At 34.1% G+C, this 21,181-nt stretch overlaps 1 protein-coding gene across 3 annotated transcripts in view; it reads right to left on the bottom strand.

Annotated features, from left to right (window-relative positions):
- LOC135134393 (uncharacterized) overlaps window positions 1-21,181 on the bottom strand; it is a 56,973-nt gene that overhangs the window by 12,215 nt on the left and 23,577 nt on the right. For all 3 annotated transcript variants that reach the window (XM_064063058.1, XM_064063059.1, XM_064063060.1), the window contains 6 exons: window positions 18,967-19,220; window positions 18,672-18,914; window positions 18,527-18,617; window positions 5,504-5,719; window positions 5,076-5,445; window positions 4,326-4,987 (listed from right to left, as the gene is read on the bottom strand). In XM_064063058.1, coding sequence (XP_063919128.1) covers window positions 4,326-4,987; window positions 5,076-5,445; window positions 5,504-5,719; window positions 18,527-18,617; window positions 18,672-18,914; window positions 18,967-19,220 — 1,836 coding nt within the window. The remainder of the gene's footprint in view (window positions 1-4,325; window positions 4,988-5,075; window positions 5,446-5,503; window positions 5,720-18,526; window positions 18,618-18,671; window positions 18,915-18,966; window positions 19,221-21,181) is intronic.

The raw sequence follows: 21,181 nt of genomic DNA, 5'->3' as shown, positions 1-21,181 counted from the left end.
AAGAATTTTTTTGCTCACTGATTAAAAATATGATGTTGAATGATGATACGTTTATTACAATGAAATATTGCTGCCACCAAACTTACATTGTATATAATGTTAAAAACAACTTAAACAATAAAGCAAAGCAAAAGCATAACAGGTAACATAAACTTTGTTAAGTTGTTATTGTAAAAAAAGTGTATTTCTGTATTTTACTAAAACTACACTGTACCCATAGTACCCCGGCTATACCAAACACGAATGATTTTTATTATTATTAAAAGACGTTTAGTTCCACTAGGAACAAGTATAGTGTCACTCATGGTAAATTTTGTTTAATTTTTTAATAGTATCTTATGTAGTTTTATGCGACAAATTTTAGTGGTAGAAAAATAGCTGACCGTAAATGATTTTTTTTTTTATTTAAGCAATCCAAAACATTATTGGTCACCTCCATGATGATTTCAGAGGGAAAAGATAATGTAAATTGCTGGGTTCTTTTATCGTCTGCAGTGGTTTTTTAATGATGAATTCTAAAATCTAAATTCTTTGGTTTACAAACCAAATGAAAAATAGCAGCATTTAAAATCCATAGTCAACCCCAATTTCACACAACACTTGTAGTTTTTGATTTATATCAATTTAAAATAAATAGAATCAGAATAGCCCAGAGAATAGGTGTAATTTAATTTAAAAAAGTGGTTCTTGGAAATTACAGTTTGGCGCCTTAAAAATTATTGCATGTAACAAAAATTTATTTTTCCCTATCCAACTACAGGGTGAGTCACTAGGCGCTCCATCCTCGATTGTTCATTTATTTACAGATGGAAAAAAAGAGTTAAAGACCAAAGTTGCATAGTTCTTGGAATAAAATTATTTTCAACTCTACAAAGTGTTCTTTTTTTGAAGCATAACATTCAACTTACTTTTTTTTCGGAACATGCTATATATTTCACCTAGTCTGATTGGGCTCGTCCTATCCTCCACAATCATGGTTCACTTTTGAAATTTTGCAATGTTGGCACGTTATTGCAATTTTATTTAAAAATTTTAGCAATGCGGGGGTTCATAAAAACTACAATCAAATTATTTTTAAAACCTGTGTTATAATATTTTATAGAGAGGTAAACAAAAGTACATGCTTTGTCATGGTATCAATTAAATTTTAATATACCGAGTGTTTATAAAAAAAGAACACCCTCGATCTTATTACTGCATCTTACTCTATATTTTATTCTTTAGGTATAGAAACAACAAAAATGAAAGAAAATTAAAAACGGAAAAACATTTGAAAAACTGTAAAATCGATAGTTGAAAGTTATATTACTTTTAAATTTTTTTATAAACACCTTGTATATTAACGCGCAATTTAAGTTATACTACAACAAAGCGCGTATCTTTATTAATCCTGTCCACAATTTTTTTGTCCTTATTGTGATTTTTTTTCTGAACCATTGCATTGCTAAAAAATGTCAAGAAAGTTGGAATCTCAAAAATCAACCATGGTTTTAAATCCTAAAAAGAAGCCAATGAGAATATATATTTATATATATTTTTCTATACATATTCTGATTGTTCTCTTCCTAGGCTTTATAACTACAGTCTATTTTCGAAATTCCAATGCGAGGTTATCGAGTTATTCCAATCTTTTAGAAATTTTTTAGCGATGGAAGGGTTCTCAAAAAAATCACAGCTGGGTTATTTTTAAAATCTGTTACAATATTTTGTGGAGGTACGGGCTTTATTGTGGTTTGTGTTTATAAAAAAATACATTATAACAAAGTTAAAATACAGAGTGTTCTATCTGAAAAAGCTGATATAGCGATATTTGAAAATTCTACTAAATTTTTTATAAACACTCTGTATATTACAAAATTGTATTTAATTGATCCCATAACAAAGCGCGTACCTCTGTTTATCTCGCAAATATTACACCATAGCTCTTAAAAATAACGTTATTGCGATTTTTTTGTTAACTCTTGCATTGCTAAAAAATAAAAAAAAAAAACTGAAATAACGTCGCAACGTCTCATCGGAATTTTAAAAATAGAATATGGTGGTTATAAAGCTTACGATGAGGTTAATAAGAATATGTAAAAATATATAAGGTAAATTGTGTGCTATACGTCGAAATCAAAACACTGTATATTCGACAATTATTTTAATGTATGTTACACCAAAGAGCCGTACAACTTTTGTCTGTGACTTTTTTCTATTTCTAATAATGAGATATAGCGTTTAGTGACTCACCCTGTATAAGAAAAAGGCATCCCAAAGTCACCAATTTTTCAATTTAAACATAGTGATTTTTTGAACGGTAATATTTTATTTCATGTTAATAACTTTACAGAAAAAAGTACATTAAATTTAACCACGAACAGAACTCGTCAACAGAAAACATTTTTCTATTTAGCATTTTTTTTGCCACATTTTTTTTACCCCCCCCCCCCCCCCATTATTTAACGAGCCGGCCAAGCATTTCTTCAATGGTTGACCGTGAAGTTTACTTTCGATGCATCAGGTGGAAAGTGTTTTTACCCAATTTTTTGGCGAGTTGGCTAGCGATAACGTTTTATCAGCGTCCAAACAGTTAGTTGCTTTTCGACTTTCCTTTGCGGTGTGTTCAATTTTCGTTGTGTGAAGTTATGCCGAGCTATTCGTACAGTGAATACACGGACATGGTGCTAGTGTATGGAGAAGCCCAGGGAAATGCAGTGTAAGCACAAATAATTTTTTTACTCTTGAAATTTTGCGGGAATGAATGATACGTGCTGCTGAAACAACGAAATTATGTTACAAAGGGTCAAAGACTCATTTCGTCGCCGTCTCCAGTGCTGTCTCGACAATAATGGTGGCCACTTTGAACACTTCTTATGAAGTTTTTCACAATTTCAAGGTAGGTCTCCATTACCTATTACAGCCTTGCATTCAAATGTTTACATTTTTTGTTCCGGTTGTGTTCATTTCTTATCCCTCTCCACAAGAAACTGCTTTGTTAGCCATGGGGGTAGGTGAATTTGTATTAAATCTTCGACTAATTTTAACTCAATCACGAAAGGATTTACGACAAAATGTTATTTACAAATTTAATTGCTTTGGATTAGTTCTATTACCAGTTAAAATTAATGTATTTTTTTCTGTAACACGCTGTCTACTCAAGTCGACAGGTGTAATGTAACACTAATTATGAATTTATTTTTTCCAGAATATCACTGAAACTCGATAAATTAAGATGATCAAGCCAATAATTTTTTTTTTCTGAAAAATAACACCTAAGGGTGTATTTTCCGCTCAAATTTTTTTAAATAAAGTCATAATTTCTTGAAAGGGATGAATAAAACATTTTAGTTGATGTACAACCCCTCAAAGCTGATAACTTACCTAAATTTCTAAGTTACGTATTCTTGGATATAATTGCAAAATATGATACTCCAAACTTAATTATTTAAAACAACCCGTACACGTAAAGCTAAAAAGGAGGGTGGAATGTTTTTCCAACTCTTCTTCCATCTAGAACTGTGTCGCAAATGCCGCAGAGTAGTCCATATTTCAGAAAAATATATATATGTATATAAAAACGAGTTCAGTCTTGTGGACACTCTCAGGTAGACAAAAAATAAATTAAGTCTATACTGTGTCTGTTCACAAACCACGAATATTTCCTGGAAAAACAAAAAGACGCACATAATGCTATACACTTAAAACTCAATTTACCTACTTAACAATCTTTTGAAACGACGCTATCAATCTTTGGGGGCAATGAACGAATAAATTCTGGTTAGTGGTTCAATCAATACCTTGACGATAATTTTAAGTACGCTTAAAATGTCACAGTAATTGATTTGCTAGTTTTTTACAAAGATCTCAACGGACACAAAAAATAGTTCAGTAGCCTATTGGTGTCATAAATATCATGGTTTTGAACGAAAGACCCATGGAATTCTATTTAAGAGCTCCGATTTTTTTTATCAAAAGCTATATATCTCGATTCAATCGGATATCGATGACGTTACAAACGCCATACTTTAAAAAGCTATAATTCAAAAACTACAAACGCTAGATAGATGGGGTTTTCACATAATTTCAACAGAATTTGCATTTTCCCCGTTAAACAATGACGTCGGTAGCGCAACATATATATGCAATGATCGCAGATCACCACTCAAACCTCCTAATCCTAACAATGTAACAGTGGACCTCATCAACGTGCAAAAAATAAATAAAACTAAAAACTTAATAAAATCCTCGAATTACCGAAAAATAAATAATCTTGGGGTAGGGCTAGGACAGTTCACAAACCAAGCAAGATCAGGCATTTTCTCCTTTGTCGCGAATCCCCTCACCTGCGCTTGAAGCAGCCGGCCGGTCGTCCGTCACCGTTTTCGTCACATCACTCGTCGAATTCGCATTTACCACACTAGTACTAGTTACGGGTGTCGGCGCCACGCTTATTTTAGGCACTGTAGTCAATTTGGGCGTCGGCGCTTTCGGTGCTTGACTAGAAGACTGACCCAGCGTCGACGCGTTGTTAATCAACGGCCCCGACGGCTGGATGATCGGCGACTGTCTCTGCTGCTGGCTCAGGTTGAGCGTGTAACCGGAGCCCGAATGCAGGTTCGTGTGGGGCGAGTGGCGCTGGAGCGACGGACTCGATCGCGGCACGGGGTAGTTGTGCGAAAGGGAGCTGGGGGTGAGGAAGCCGGCGCTCAGCGGCGACTGGCGCGTCGTCGAGGTCAGGCTCAGGGGGGTCGACGGTAACATTGAGCCGGAATGTAAGATCGGAAGCATCATCTGAGACTGGCTAGAGAGATGCGACGGAGTCATGTGCGGCGAAATACGGGCCTGCTGGGCTTTCTCGCGGTCGCGTTGGGCACGTTCTTTTTCGCGCTGCTCGCGCTCGCGCTGCTGCTGGAGCAACTCGCGGTGTTCCAGGATCTCGCGCTCGGTTTGCTCGTCTTTACGCACCGCTGCTAGACGCTGCCGGTGCTCCTCTTCCAGTTTTAACCTGCAAATGTTACAATGCGTCATTAATGTTCTGGTGAGTTTATTCTAATAACTTTGGAAAAACATGATTCTATTTTTTGTCGACTCACCGCTCATGCAGATACAAAGGCATTGTAGTTCCAGGAATCATGTACGGTAAATACGCAGGTCCCAAAGGTGGCCACGGTGGCCTCAACAAGCCCATCCTCTCGTAATACAGCTGCTCATCTAACATCGGCATCGGCGGATAACCGTACGGAGAATACCCTGGAACCTCCAGCCCTATAGGAACCGACGGCATCCTTTCTTCGGCACGATAGGGTTGAAACCCGCTTCTACCTAAATCCGTCAAGCAGGACTGGGGGTATCTCTCGGTTGCATTTCCTACTGATATTCTAGTCTCCGGCGGTCGTATTGCCGAAGTTGCGTACAAAGGTAATTCAGTCGTGACTTTCTGTTTTTCAGGAGGTTGGATAGTTGCTTGACGTACCAAAATGAATCAATGAAAATATTTAAGACGATTATTTCTTTCTAGTACCTGCTTCTCTGCGTAGTGGTTCTGGGGCTATGGGTGCAGCCGTTGAATGTTCAGCTCCTGGAACCGACTGTTGGGCCAAATTTCGCAACGCCGCTGCAAAAGAATGAGAACTCTGTGACTGCGTTCCAGGACCAGGTCCTGGAACCGCGTGGCCCGTCGTTACCCTTGGTTTTGCACTGCCATTAGTTGAAACTATTACTTTAGGACTGTGTGGTACTGTAAATAAATCATGTTGATTAAATTAAACACAGTAATGACTTTTATCTCATTTGTTTATTATTATTTTTTTAATCTTGTGGTTGATGCAATAAAGATGTACAATATACATATTTTTTATTTCCAAAGGTAACAATTACTTCTTAGTTGCAAAGAATGCTTAAGAAGGTGTTATATACTTTCAAAATGTTCTGGTAATTCGATTTTTTGTAGCACTGAAACACATCCGTGTGATCGAAAATAAAATCAATAAAGTTAGATTAACTAATTGTACAGATGGTATCATAAGTGTCAAAAATTAAAAAAGTGCACCAATCAAATTCAGGGAAATGCCAACTAAGTCATTTTATTTTCGATCGCGCGATTTTATGGAAAAGCACCAAGGTTCAGTATGTCTCTGTAACAATTTTCCCTTGACGTCTAAAACCCATTCTACTGTTGTAATCATATAGGTGGTACAACTGATAAATGACCTATCACCTGTCAGTGTTACAAAAAGCGAATAATTCTAGGTTATGTTGACACTGATTTATGTCAAAGTAAGAGCAGTAGTACCACCCAAAGCTTGACAGGCAACGCCAACTCTAATTCATTTTATATTCAACAAATTTTATTTTGGGGCAAACGTAACTTCGTAAAAAAATTTGCCTACACGTTTCCTTTTATAAGCTTCAATTTAGTAGATTATTCACCCTATCTCGTGGAGTCACTTCCATTCTTAAGTTGTGATTAGATTATGATTACAGAGAGGGACACCACTTGTTGATTTATGCTATTATTATATAAAGCAACCCCCGCCAATCACGTTAGATGTACTCTTACATTCTACACTAATTATTATTAGTGCGTTATTTAGTTTAGTTATTTTTGAATAAAAATTAGATTTACACCGACTATTTTTAACAATGTTAAAATTTATGAATAAACTGTACAGATGGGAGAATGTGATAATGTTTCTAAATTAGCGTTTACTACACAAACAGTGTTGTTTGATAGATATTTCATAAACTAAATCCCATTCCAATTTGATATGACTTCCCGACAACTTTCAACGCTCGATAATTTAAAAGCTTTCCCATTGTCGGTAAAATTTGCATCAAACTAATTATGTGTACGACAACAAACCAAATTCTAAACAAGTTTTAATCACACGTATCGATTTGAAATGGGTTTTACATGACACATGATCAAATAGTTCTAGATTGTTCAAGGAAATATTAGTTAACATCGGATTGATTAGATGGCGTGACAAGTACATAAAAAGAAATACTCCATTTTGCGTTTCTGTCTTTCTTTTGATTGATGCGACATTATTTAAACCACCGAAATTTATTGCATTTGAAATATTTATTCTATGCAGTTAAATTACACAAGTTAAAGGCGACACACATTTAAGTGTGACAGAAAAATCCTAATCTTTTGATCTAGTCGTTATCAAAATTGTTTGCCACATTCAGCTACTCGTCTAAATAATAAAAAAAAAATTATCAACTACTGTCTCACTACTGTCCAAATCACGTGGCTAAATTTCCACACACTATCATAACTTATTGAAAAATATTTATAAACATGCAGAAAATACAAGGATCAACGCAGTTGTTTGAAATAATTCCGATGAGCGATAACTGATAACCCCAATGTTAAGAACGTGTGAACATGCATTAAAGAAAAAATGAACCCAATGACCTTGACAAGACTATCAAGACCCTTTAGACCTCGACATTTGAACTGGTCCCGTCAAACACAATCGATCCCTGTTATTAAATTTACTAGTAAAGCGACGTCTACTTAACACAATATACAATATCAGGCGACTATCCCAACAAAGCAAATTTTTAATGGAGAAAAATCTCAATAAAAGCACCGTTAAAAAGAGATTAATTTCTGGGGGTTATTACCGCATAAAAGGGATAGCGCATTTCCGCACGGGCCGACCGAAGAGAAACTGTCCCTGAGAGGGAAGCAGAACGTATTCAAAAAGCAAAGCAGCACAGAATCCAATGAATATTTGATAACGCATGCTGGATATCGTTATGAAGAACTTACGATACAATCCACGCTGAGAAAGGGAAGAATTTAATACGTTTTCACCCTCGTATTTGTTTCCGTGAAAAAAAAGAACGCAATATAATTTGCACTCGCGCGAAATTTTCATTTTAATTAATTCTTATCGTTCGGAGATTTGAACTGTTCGAGATCGGAAACTAGAAATGAGGGCGGAAAACTCGATTTGAGAATTTTACAATTCTAATTTCGTCTCGATTTGAACAAAAAACAAGTCTAGTTGGTCGTGTGACTCTTAAGTTTGGACTTTGTTCGTTGCTAATTTCTCTAGTCATTGGTAATAAACAAAATATCATGTAACAGTACATTGTGAAATAAGTGTGAAAAGCGATTCATTTCTCACTACATGAGAGTGTGAAAGGTATAATCTAACTGGGTGACACTTTTTTAAACGGTGTTTGAATGTTAAGAATTGATAGACAAATTTTTATCTCGATCATGGAGTACACAGGTGCGATGGAAAATAAAAAGAATTAGAGGTGGTTGTGACCAGTTATATAGGTGGTATTACTGCACAACTGACATCCCATTCCGTCAACTGATAAATGACAGATCTCCTGACATCTGTCAATATTAAAAATAAACAGGTTAAAACAGATTTCCTTGTCTACTAACGAAAATGGAGACTTACGGGAAACACTATAGTAAAGTTATAACCAGTGGTGTAAATAACACTCTTGCGGCTTTTTTGACTTAAGTTTTCAATTCTTCAATTTTTCTTTTTTTTTATTTCTTCAGTTTTGCGATTTACAATTTTTGCAGTTTTTCAATTTTCCAACTTCAAAATTTTTTAATTTTTCGATTCTATAATATTTTTAAAATTGAAACTGAAAAAACAAAAATCGGAGCATTGAAAAATCAAAAAATTGTAAAAATAAACTGAAAATTTGAAGAAATGAAAAATCAAAACGAAAATTGAAAACTGAAAATTCTCAATTCTTCAAATTTCTATTTGTAATTCTTCGTTTCTGATTTTTATTTTCTATATTTTTACAAATTTTTTATTTTTCTATGTTCTGATTTTATAATTTTTTGTTTTTTCAGCTTCAATTTTTCGTTTCTTCAATATTTCGATTTGCAATTTTTTGGTTTTTCATCTTTCAGATTTTTTAATTTTTCGTTTTTCAATTTCTCGATTCTTCAATTTTTGATTTGCAATTTTTCTAGTTTCATTTATTCGATTTTTCGATCTTATGATTTTCTTTCAGTTTTCCAAATTTTCGATTAGATTCGTTTTATCTTCTTTCCATTTCGATCATGATTTTTTTTTGTATTTTTAAGTTTCTCGATTTTTAGATTTTAATGTTTGAATTTTTCGTTTCTTCACTTCTTCGATTTAAAACTTTTTGATTTTCCACTTTTGCAACTTTTCATCAAAAAAAAAAAAAAATTGAACAATTGCAAAATAGTAAAATTGATAAGATCAAGAATGAAGAAAAAACGAAAAAGCATCAAATGAAAACTTAGAAAATACAAACTGGAAACAAGAACTTGAAAAATTGAAGAAACGAAAAACCGAAAGATTAAAAATTCTGAAACTGGAAAAACGAAAAAAAGAAAAATTACAAATCGTAAAATTCAAGATATGAAAAAGTGAAACATTTGGAGGTCGAAATCGAAAAAATTAAAGTTGAAAAAAAATTGTAAAATCAACATTTTTGCAAGGACACGTACAGCTGGTTTAAAAAAAACGGGACAAGACAGGTTTCATAGATCAATGAAAAGCCATGGGAATCATGTCACTGTCATTTGTCCCATTTTTTTGTAAACCATTAACCACATATTAATTTCGGTAGATGAAGTGTAATACTAATAATAACAATTCTGTATTCTCAAATTTTCGGGACAATGGAGAGAATCGTTCTTGATTTTCATTAATACAATAAATTGCCTCAATTATTAATTTTTTTGAGTCACCCTGTATAAGTAATTCTAAAATCAATAAATACATTGATAAACCACAACTATAGTCATAATATTTTGCATATTTTAGAGAGCATTTATTTGGGAAAATTTTGAGATGACGTCATTAATTTTCTGGAAAGGAATAAACGAAGTGCAAAATTTCAGAGCGTTCGGTTTTGCAGTTTCAAAGTTAAATTGCAAACTGTTATAAAATTTTGATTTTCTTCCAAAAATCTGGATGTTTATCCAAATCTACATGCTGTTCCTAATACACATACAAAGTTTGACAACAATCGGTTCAGTATTTTAGGAGATTATCTGTCTAAGAAAAATTCCGATAGCCCGCAGACAAGACAGACAGAAACGGGAGACATATTTGTTCGTAATCTAGCTTACACCTAGGGAAGTAAAAACCTACCATTTTTTTCTAAATTTTGTTTGTAATTCTACTACTGACTTTTTTTTTTTCGAACTCGATATTTATTTTACGAGAATTTTTAAAAACTGTATGATTTTTTTTCTTTCTACTACCTGAAATCAAAACGAATTTATCCTACGACAAAGGGACGGTGATACAAGGCTTATTCAAAATTAAACCTGGTTTAATCATCTCATACATACATAGTTTTGTCCCTATAATGTAAGTTATTTGCTACTTCTCATTAAAATAGAAATATGACAGCGTCAAAACAAACTACACTTAACTAAACCGTGTTAAGAAAAAAGTTAATGTGTACCTCATCAGGAAAATTACTTTGATCATTCACGTGATTTGGTTTCGCCTCAACAAATACCCACACTTGTGTTAAAAACTCCAACAGCCAGATTTTTGCAAGAGAAAAAATTCAAACACTTGCTTGGAATAGGTGCTGCAAACGAATCCTAATTTCAATCGATTTATTTTCCCTTCAAAATTCGCCCAAAGTCGAAAAACCCACCAAACAAAATGGTTTTCGGCTAAGCGCCTGCAAAATCCCAGCTCGAATTTTTGTGGGCGAATTCAAGCCACAAAACCCCTCACTTAAACCAGGGTAAGTTCCGAAAGCATCTTACCTCCCACGTCCGGGTAATAAGGCTGAGGACAGTGTACACTGGGATAATAATTAGGATACTTCAAGTCCATACTATCGAGATTATTTCGAGGAAAAAACATACTACACACCTCACATCATCGCTCGACTATAGACAAAAACAAAATAAAAAAATACGCGCGCATCATAATCACATCACCACCCCCCGCAAAAAACCCCCGCCATCCCGTCGACCCCTAATTACTAATTCGCAGTTTCACACATCCCAGGCCATTCTCGTCCGTTTACTGCCTCGATTTAAAAACAATAACAAACCCCGTGACGTCACGACGGCGACAACAACAACACAACGAAACAAGAGGGAGCGAGAGGGTGTGCTCCGAGCGCGATATTTTGGGCGTGTGATACCGCAAAAAGGCGTTTATTGACAAGCGCGACCCCTGCTAGTCTGCGATACTTGATTTCCACCCGCCGGCAACAGCAGACTGGGGGTGGCGGTGGCGGAAGCCCCTAGTCTTTGCCGCCCCTCCGTGCCCCGCACACCCTCGACGGAGCGGCGCATGTGTTCCGTCTGTCGATCTGTTAACGCGACGTCTTTATTTACTTCCTGTTGGGGTTGCGTCTAGGGCGGGCTATGCACCGCATGCACGGTGCATGTGCGAAAACGGAATCTTTTCTACTAGGGACCAGTTCAGGTTGTTCGCGCGAAGATGGAAAAGTCGGCACAAAATGGCGAGAAAATTGAACTGATGCTGGGATTACACGGCGGAAGATTGATCGAAAAGAAATGCTTTCTTGAGGAGTGATAGATCGAGCCCTGGTACGGGAAATGCATCCTGGAAATGGGGCACGGACACATTATGAATTCCTAGCTGAAAAGTATTGCCAACAGTAGCACAATTTTTTCAATTTGAAATTAATATCATGAGTGAAAGGTTCTGTTGTATATGCATAATACGCGTTATGTGGCAACAATTAAAAAATCTATTGCAGGTTTATTGGGCATCCCGTCGCTTGGAGACATCCAGAAGCCATTTTAATGGTTGCCGTGGTGCATACACCTATTTATAGATGAATGCGTTGATGGGCATCTATCTCACGTTCTCTCTTCATCTATCTCCCTCAATGTATCCGGGATAATTAAAATTGAATTGATGTACGAAATTACCGAGTTATTGATGACATTTGCAGAGCCAGTTAGCATTAGCTTACTGTTTGTTTACCCATATTTATAATTTAATTTATATCTCAAATTTCATAATCGTAATAAATTATAATTAAAAATACGGTAAATGAATTTGTAAAAAGACCAGCGAAACTTTGAATCGTTTTTCTCTTTTCCCACTGCACTGCAATTAATTAATTGCTCTTGTTAATTAGCAAGGTTAATTAAAATTAAAAACTAATTGGCTCATAAATTCATTATAATTAATTTGTTATACACAGCTAATTATTGTCTTTTATTTTGAAAAAAATTCTTTTTTCTTGTGTAACATGAATTTACGATTATAACACCATACGCATTTTTTCAATCGAATGATACAGTGTTGCAATCAACATCATTGTTTTAAAATTTTGAAAAATTGTATATCTATTAGGCGTGTTTATGTCAAAATTGACAAACTGTGAATTGACATACTAACATGGCTACCAATTCAGAATCGCCAACGCGAAAGTTTGCTTCAGTCATTAATAATCCACTCGGTATTTCAAAAGCGCACCACAACTGGAAAAAATTTCATGTAAAAATAAATTCGTGAATTTTTAATTGTTCATACAATATTCCATATTTTGAAGTACTTGTATCTAATTTTACTTCTCTTAAATTTCTGTCGTCAAGTAGTTCAAAATATAGAAATCGATATGAAGAAAACGGTCATACAAACTTTGACAAGTACTTGCCAAGATAAGACTGATATTGCCAAATAACGTACCCTCTAAGAAAATAAAATGACCTATTCTCTAAGAAAATGAAGGGCGAGTGGACGAGGCTGGTACTTGCTAAGATACGACTGATTTTGCCAAACCCTCTACCCTCTACCCTTTATTGGAGTTTTAACTCCTTTCTTTTCCTATTATAGAACACATATACGACGTGAGTCGGAATAGGATGTCGAGCAACGAGCTCGAACACGGTGTCGGTGTCGAGGACACCGACACCGGTCTGAACTGAGTCTGAACATAGCCATGTAACGCCGCGCTATAGAAAAAGAGAGAGAGAGAGAAATAAAATATTTAATAAAATGTGTTCGTTTGACTGTTCCAACGACTAAATTAGGCACAACAATTGATGCCGTTTTCACACGCTTTATTACTCATTTAAGAACTGATATTTATATCACTCATTTTAGTCACCATAGGCCACTAATAACTGTACTAAATGATAGGGATAAAGATACCGAAGGCGATAACGCTATGATGAAATTTGTATTTTAAATCGAATAAGTTATAAATACTGCTCTAGCATTTGTAAATATTTACTTGTTACTTTAGTTAGTAAATTACACATTTTACTTTAATTTTTTTTACATAATAATTTTATAATAATTAATTATAATATTTCTATATGGTAAATAAATAAAAAAGTATCATTTTGTCAAGAAATACAAATTCAACATATTTTTGGTTTTTAATATTTTTTAAGAGAAAATTAATGACTTCTTTCTTACAAATAAGGAATATCATGTAGATGGTTAAACGCTAACCAAAACTAGGCAAATCTTCCCCACAACAATTTGATAACGTCATCCCAGAGTTCAATTTTGAAATTAATTAAATGTTATATATTCAACAATATACCGGGTGTCTGGAAAATCGCGGATTAACTCTCCGCTACACTCTTAACAATCAACTGGTGAGTCTGGGAAAAATATTAAAAGAAATCCTTCTCACATTTTGGTGGAAGTCCAATGATTTTAAAATTGGTTCTTTTGCTACGTTTAACAACTAAACAACACATTCATTAACACAATAACTAGTAATAAAACTTTCAGTTAATATATATATTACTCTCGCCCATGACCATGTTCAATTACCATTTCAGTTAGAATGTACAACGATATGGTTGCATTCTTTTTATAATAATTTGATAAAAGTCCATTTGATAACAATGTTTGCCTGATATAAAGCGAAAGTACAACTCAGCAAAAATCGAGGAAGAAATTAAAAATGTTTGACGTATCAAGAATTGTCGAAGTTTTCAAAACCCTACGTTTAAAATGTTCGCACTTCATTTTAGGTCCCTAACTAGTGTTTTATTTTCGGATAAATTTAAAGGAATCTCGTGTTTCGTTGCTGGATGAACTTGAAAAAATCTTTTGAGCTTTTAGTGTTTTATTTTTTATGAATTTGAAAAAGTCTTGAGTGCCGCAGTGGTTTTTTTTTCTAATTTGGGAAACTCTTGGGTACCCATAGTGTATTATTTTGGAAAATTCTGACTTGATCTGTTGAGTTAATCTTGGGACCCCGTTTAATTTTTTTATACAATCTTGAGGTTCTGAGTATGCCTGTTTGGAAAAAATTTGAGACTGCTTTGGAGCCTCTAGTGTCTTTTCTGATAATAATTTAATTAAATTTCTTAAAGGATACGTCATTTGCTAAAATCAGTCTTATCTTAGCAAGTACTAGCTCCGCCTACCCACCCTTTCTTTTCTTAGGGGGCATGTCTTTTGCCAAGATTAGTTTTATCTTAGCAGGTACTAACCCCGCCCACCCGCCCTCTATATTCTTAGATGGATCTCATTTGCCAAAATCACTCTTATCTTGGCAAGTACTAGCCCCGCAAAATCAATTTTATCTTAAAATATAAAAGTAAGAACGAGTCACCCCATTTTTTCGAAAATGTGAGAACACGCACGACTTTATTTAATAATGATAAAATAAGAATTTTAACATTTAGAACATGTTCGATTGACGCTTAATTAATAATTTTAGTCCTCGGTTTACAGAAAATAAGCTCATTCAAATCAAACTAATTTCTACGTGAGATTATTTCTATGTCTGAACATAAAACACTTGAACTGAAGCTTGGTATTAGTGCTGAGAGGATATTTTTTCCTGTTGGTTATCTGGTTTAAATATATTTTACATTGTCCGTACTTGGGAGCGCAACTTCTTGGCACAGGGGCTGCTAGTTCTTATTTTACACAGACTATCACAAAAACGAAAACCGCAAAATCAAATTTTATAATTTTTTAAACAAGCAGGATTTGGTCCAAGCGAGTTTTTCCTAAAAAAAATTTGTGATGTCATCAACATTTGAGAAACTGCAGTGCACCACTAATAATAATTTTCGGAAAAATGGTGTTAGCCCTTCTTGATCTGATCAATAAAATAGATTGTCTCATTCATTATTTATTTTTTGTTACCCTGTATAAGTAATTCTGAAAAATATGAAAGTACATTGAAAATTTCAAAGGAATCGCTATCCCTATCTCTTTGAAGGATTTTAGCAAATTACATCCCAGATTTTTTATAAAAATTATGTAGTGTACAAACAACAAAAAAATTGTATTTCTTAATACTGAAAAGTACTTTGTAAACTAACAAAAAACATTACCTTTTTTTTATATATCAAAAATGGTCAATATATTTTAAAATTTATCTGTGAAGAAAATTAAATGTTGCATTTTAGATATTTGAAAAATTATAAAATTTACGACAAAATCGAAAGAAAATGTGACCCCTTAGGCGTAAGATCTAATTATGGAGACTTCTTGAACAAATTGGACACCATGCTGAGGGCTCCTGGAAGAATTAAACACCTACGGCATTCTACCTCAGTGTAGTGGGTGTCAATTTTTTCTTATTAACACGTTGACTGCCGTGTGAGACCAATTTGGCTTCACGATCGTACTGGCAGTATATGTCGCGTGAGATCCATGTGGACTCACACCGCTGAACGACATATTTTGCTGTGTGAAGCAACACCGGACTCTGCAACTGCATTAAATTATATGGTACTAAAAAGTGCTCGGCACAGTGAACCAGATGCACTATTTGGCCTGTGTGTACGTGAGACCAAGGTGGATTCATGTGGCTAGATACATCTCCGCAACATGTGTGTCAAAAAAAAAATGCATAATGTAATGTTTGATGTAAGTTTTACATCTTGAAATAGGAAATAATACCTGTCTACATCCGTGTAAATGCAAGTGGACACAGAAAACAGCGCATCTGTATAAGTCGGGACGGGAAAATCCGTGGTGACACATTGGTCTCACAAGGCAAAATTGTCTTTAATGGTTGCTAAGGTGCCGCGTGAGACCAATGTGTCACCACATCAAAAAAATTAGATTTAACTAAAAACAAGCAAAGATAAATTTCGCAATATAATGAAAATACGTTTGTTCATTGATTTTTTACATTTGAATTAAAAAAATTGATGTGGCGTGTGGGACCTGATTTAATTTTATACAAGGCGGCAGTCAACGTGTTAACTCTAAATCACATTCCCACCAATAAACAGAACAAAAAAAACCTAGTTATTTTTTATTGACAAACAGAAAATAACGAGCGTTTCAGTTTGTATATCCTTCTCTACATCAAACGGAAATATTATTAATTTTAATAAATGTGTTACATCTACGTGCCTAACTTGTGTCACACACAAAGGCCAATTACGAAGCACAACACACAGCGGTGCGAACGGTTTCAAGCTTACAAAGAAATTTATTATTGAAAAAAATATATATTAACTCTACATTTTCATTATTGAAATCCCTCATTATGCAATTCTTTCAACTCATCAATTTTTTTATAAAAAATAATTCAACATCCGCTCGTACAAATTACTTTCGGTTACTCTCACAAAACATACAGCGATTTTTCAGACTGAGAGACACGCGGACAAAAACTAATAGCGGCTTCCCTTTACAGAAGCCACTAAAATAAAATAAATAACCGTTGTGACAGTAACAAATAATATAATCACCCAGATAGCGTTTGACCTTTTCCTCTGTAACTTTTTGCATTTTAGATTTCAAAAATAAACACCGACACCACAATATGTTAAATTGCAATTTTTCTTAAAAACATTCACTTAAAAACGACAACTAGCAAAAAAATACAATTCTGTAAAAAACGACCCCAATCGATACGATAAACTCTATATTCCTCGATAAAAATATAATATTTTGATCAGTTTATAAACAGCTTCGTTTTTATTTCTCCATAGCAACGTCCAAATAACTTTTCGAAATTGCCTGAGCCCGTTCACCGCCATTTTAAAAGTAATGTCAATCGTTTTAATTTGCCTCCCTCTGTGTATATGTAATTTGTGCTTTCGTCAACGGTGCCTTTAAAATGTTTTTTTCCATCGCTTTTAAATTCGGTAGATCAAAGTGTGGCCAAATCACGCATTAATTACTTTTTTATAGCACAAAGGGTGTAGAAAGGAAGAAAAATTACACGATTTATTTTTTCTTTCCACTGAATGAAAAAACGGCGGAGTATGCGTTAGAACCCATATTTGTTCTAATCCGTTACAAAGTAAATATATGGTCTGATATGTGCCATTCTTGTTATGATTTCGTCGCAAAGTTAGCAGAAGTCCTGTTTCGCTAAAATAATAATCACCCTTAAAAGCTTCATTGTAAACATTGAATCGATGTTGGACGTTTCTCAAATATCAAACTTCATCGATGTTCAATTAGTAAGAAGCAAGAAATGATTTTATTTTGGACCTCTCGTTAATTTCCGTGATGTGGTATTTGGGAATTTGTGACGCAAGTTATACAATGTACTATCTATCTGTGTAGCACGTGCTCGATGTCCACGAACCTGGTCGATGTGAGTGTTAAAGTTTTTTCAGTTTTAAATAATTGTTGTGTAATTGGTACAAATTATTTGATATTTGCCAGTGGTTATGTTTCATTATCTACATTGTATTCTAACTAGTGGTAATGAGGGGTGTATTTTAAAACACTGCTATATCTTGTACAGTTACAATATTTATTATTTTCCATATAAAATTTATCTTACAATTATTTGTATAATTTCTTGCTGTTGATAATTCAATTTGCGATGCCCAATACTACTTAAACCACTGTTCAAGTTTACCCCCACCTACATGGTGGTACCAAAATAGATGTGTACCAAAATGATCAACACTTAGTTACTGGTGAAAATGACACAGAACAAAAATAAATTCCAAATTGACATCACCTACTTAAAACGTTCTCTAGAAACTCTAGTGCTAATTTCAGACCGTGAAAAAATACACGTCACTTAAACAGTAAAATTAACATAAAAACTGATTCTTGTCTGGGCTTGCTTTAGTTTACTCAACGACTTTTATTTTCATTTCTAATTTAAACCGTAAACGCCAATGAAAGTATTTGTTTTTATTATTACCGCTAGTTTGCAAATTTGATTATCGCTTGTGATTTTGCGATTTTCTTGACACTGTACATCAGCTGTGAAAAAACATAACTGTAAAACGCTATGTACAAAAAATATATAAACGTCTAATTAATTCATGTACTGTAGGCTCCACCATCAATTAACAGTGAGATTAACATGTAGAAAGTACCATTAACTCACGATTTCTTACTCATAAAATCATTACTTATCAGTACGTCATTTATACATTAAATAAAAGTGATACTTGAATTTTGCACTCGACAATGAGGTTTTCTTTATAAAAATAAAACAAGATATTAACCATATCAACATCAAGCATCAAGTATATCCCTCATAAAAATTTATACCATCTTATCTAACATCTTAATTTCAACCACTTAAATATTTCCACATTCACAGACAAAAAAACTCGCACTTATCAGCGCTTACGTTAAAAACCACTTACCGCTTGGTTCCGACTTTGTGACTGGTTTTCTTTCCGTTAGTTTCGGTGAACAATTTTTCTTTAAGGGTTTTGCCACAAAAGTTGGCGGAACCTGTAAGCAATATGAGTAAGAACGAAAAACAGTTTCTTCCTCTCTGTTACTTACCACTTTATCACTTCGTTGTCCACTAGGCAGTCTTGCTATGGTAGCTTCCGGACTATCTTCCGGAGGCGGTGGTTGGGTTATCCAATTATACTGTCTCTTATCCAGAGGCAGACCCCATCTTTCATATTCTAAACTTTGAGTTCTTAACGTTTCGTAACAATCCAAACAAACTACGGCATAATCTCCATTTTCAAGTAACAAAGAATGGTCCGGTTGGGGATGGAATCTCAAAAAAGGAAAATCCTGGAATTAAATATTCAAACCTTGTAGCTTTGTTTTTAATCGAGTCGTTTACCTTAATTAATAACGCCCTAACTCGTTTCCTATACGTTGTAATGCCACAAACGTAACAACAGTAGTCGTGTGTGTTATATTCTCTTTTGTCAGCGGGAAGCGCTGATGGTCCTTGAGCTTCGTATCGCCTCCACTGACTGACTAAAGTGTGGTAACAGAAAGTACAAACTAGCGCTGAACCATCTTCTCGCAACTGTTCCGTATTCGGAGGACTGACTCGGTGAAGAAGATATGGAAAGTACGGGGCATTTCTTCCTGTAAAGTCAATTTTCTGTTTCTACTTAACCTTTAAAATAAGGCGAGTCGCTACCTTCGCTTTTATTAAAACTTTGAAGAAACGAAATAACACGATGAAATCATTGATTTAATTTCTTATAAATTTGCAATAACCTCATAAAAAGTGGCCAAAAAGGTCGTAAGGTTAAATGATGGCGCGAACGTTTATGTACTTGTAATTACAGACGTACATACGTAAATTCAGAATTAAATAACCAACAATTATAGTGACTAATGATCCCAAAACGGTAAGTACCGGATAAAAAACGTACCATTATTGCTGAAATAAAAACTAGACAATTATTCTACTAGAACTCAAACATAAAAATTCGAACAAACTTTCAGATATTCTCTAAAACAATGTATTGCGTAAGTGTTTTTTTTTTTTTTTGTTTCATGTGTTCGTAGTTTTGACAATACCGGTAAGAATAATTTTTCAAATGAACGAGATTCATACCATCATTGGCGAAATAGGTTAGACCCCATGCGTAGAAACGACAGTTTTAAATTAAATTTGACTCAACTGTAGTGCCAAGGAACTAGTACTTTTGTCTTGTGAACTCGGCACAACCAACAAAGCTAAACGAATCCCCTTATTATCAACGTAGCTGAGAATAATTAGTACGAGACAAATTACTTCATAATTCTGCGCCTATTATTCCGCTGTGATATTCGTTGACATGTTATTATGCTTCCCAGGGATCCTGACAGTTTAACCACTACTTTGTAATAGTGGAAAATCTCAAGTTCCCTCATTACCAATAAATAATATAACAGTGCTGAAACACACTGAAACATCGAAAAATGATGTAAAGATTATTTTTTGTGACGATTAATTAGCAACGCAGAGAAAGCGAAAATATCGTTTTTCTAATTTTTTTGTCGTTCGCTTCATTTTTTTTTTTTTTTTATAAATTTAAATTGAAAAATGCGTCTCTCGACAAGCTATTTTTTATTATTTCACCATGCGCAAAGTTTTTCTTTACTTTTATCGCCTTATTTCTTCCAAACAAAGCGTTTTTCCGAAAAACCTCACAATCTTAAAATAATCCAAGAAATTTTTGAACACCCCGTATATTAGATATATTAGTAATTTAGTCGATATGTATAAAAACAAGAACAGCAGCAAATCTTGATTTTATAAAAAATATGTCATATTGATATGTAAAAACGTAAAGATGTTTCTTAATAAACTATTTAATTTTTTACAAGATAAACCTCAACGATAAAAAATACTTTCAGCTCTATTGTGTCTCTGAAAGCATGGATTATTTCGCCTAGTACTTATTTATTTTAAATAACCAACCTCACATAAACTATAGAACAGGCAATAGACATAGTATTCTTAAAATTATATACACAACTTTCTGACCGCAGCGCGCAACTGTCCTGTTGGATTAAGACCCCCTGCAAATTTTTTGGCCGTGACTCGCCACTGACTCAAGCCCGATATTTCTTGTACTTCCAAGGCGGGAAAGTTTTGCGTACAGAATTTAAGAGTCTAAAATTAAAACAACACTCAATTTCTTCATTAACATCTACGTAATTTTATTTAAAATATAATTTGTCAAAATAAAACAATAAATAAAACGTGACACATTTATTAATTTAGCTTCATACTTTTTACTTCCCGAGTTTAAGCTAGAGAAGTATTGTAATCGGGTCGACGAATGGCTAATTTAATAACTTCGAGAGGGTAAAAAAAATGTTGTCCATTTCCGTCCGTCTATCTGCGTCTGCAGTTACAATATAATCTCCAAAACTACTGGACTGATCGTAGCGAAATTTTAGGTATATTTTACAAATTTCGTGTAGATCGTAAAACTATATCCCTATTTTTCACCTCAGATATCTAAATAAATAAATAAACAAAATTGTATAAGAACTAAGAACATTTTACAATTTAACTCAGGAACTATAAATCCGACTTATATGAGATG

Source organism: Zophobas morio, unplaced genomic scaffold, assembly GCF_036711695.1.
Source record: "Zophobas morio isolate AGI-343-1 ecotype UQ-CSIRO unplaced genomic scaffold, CSIRO_AGI_Zmor_V1 ptg000023l, whole genome shotgun sequence".
NCBI classification, from domain to species: Eukaryota; Metazoa; Arthropoda; class Insecta; order Coleoptera; family Tenebrionidae; genus Zophobas; species Zophobas morio.
Note: the sequence above shows the minus strand (reverse complement) of the source record. Positions and strands in the feature narration are given on the sequence as shown.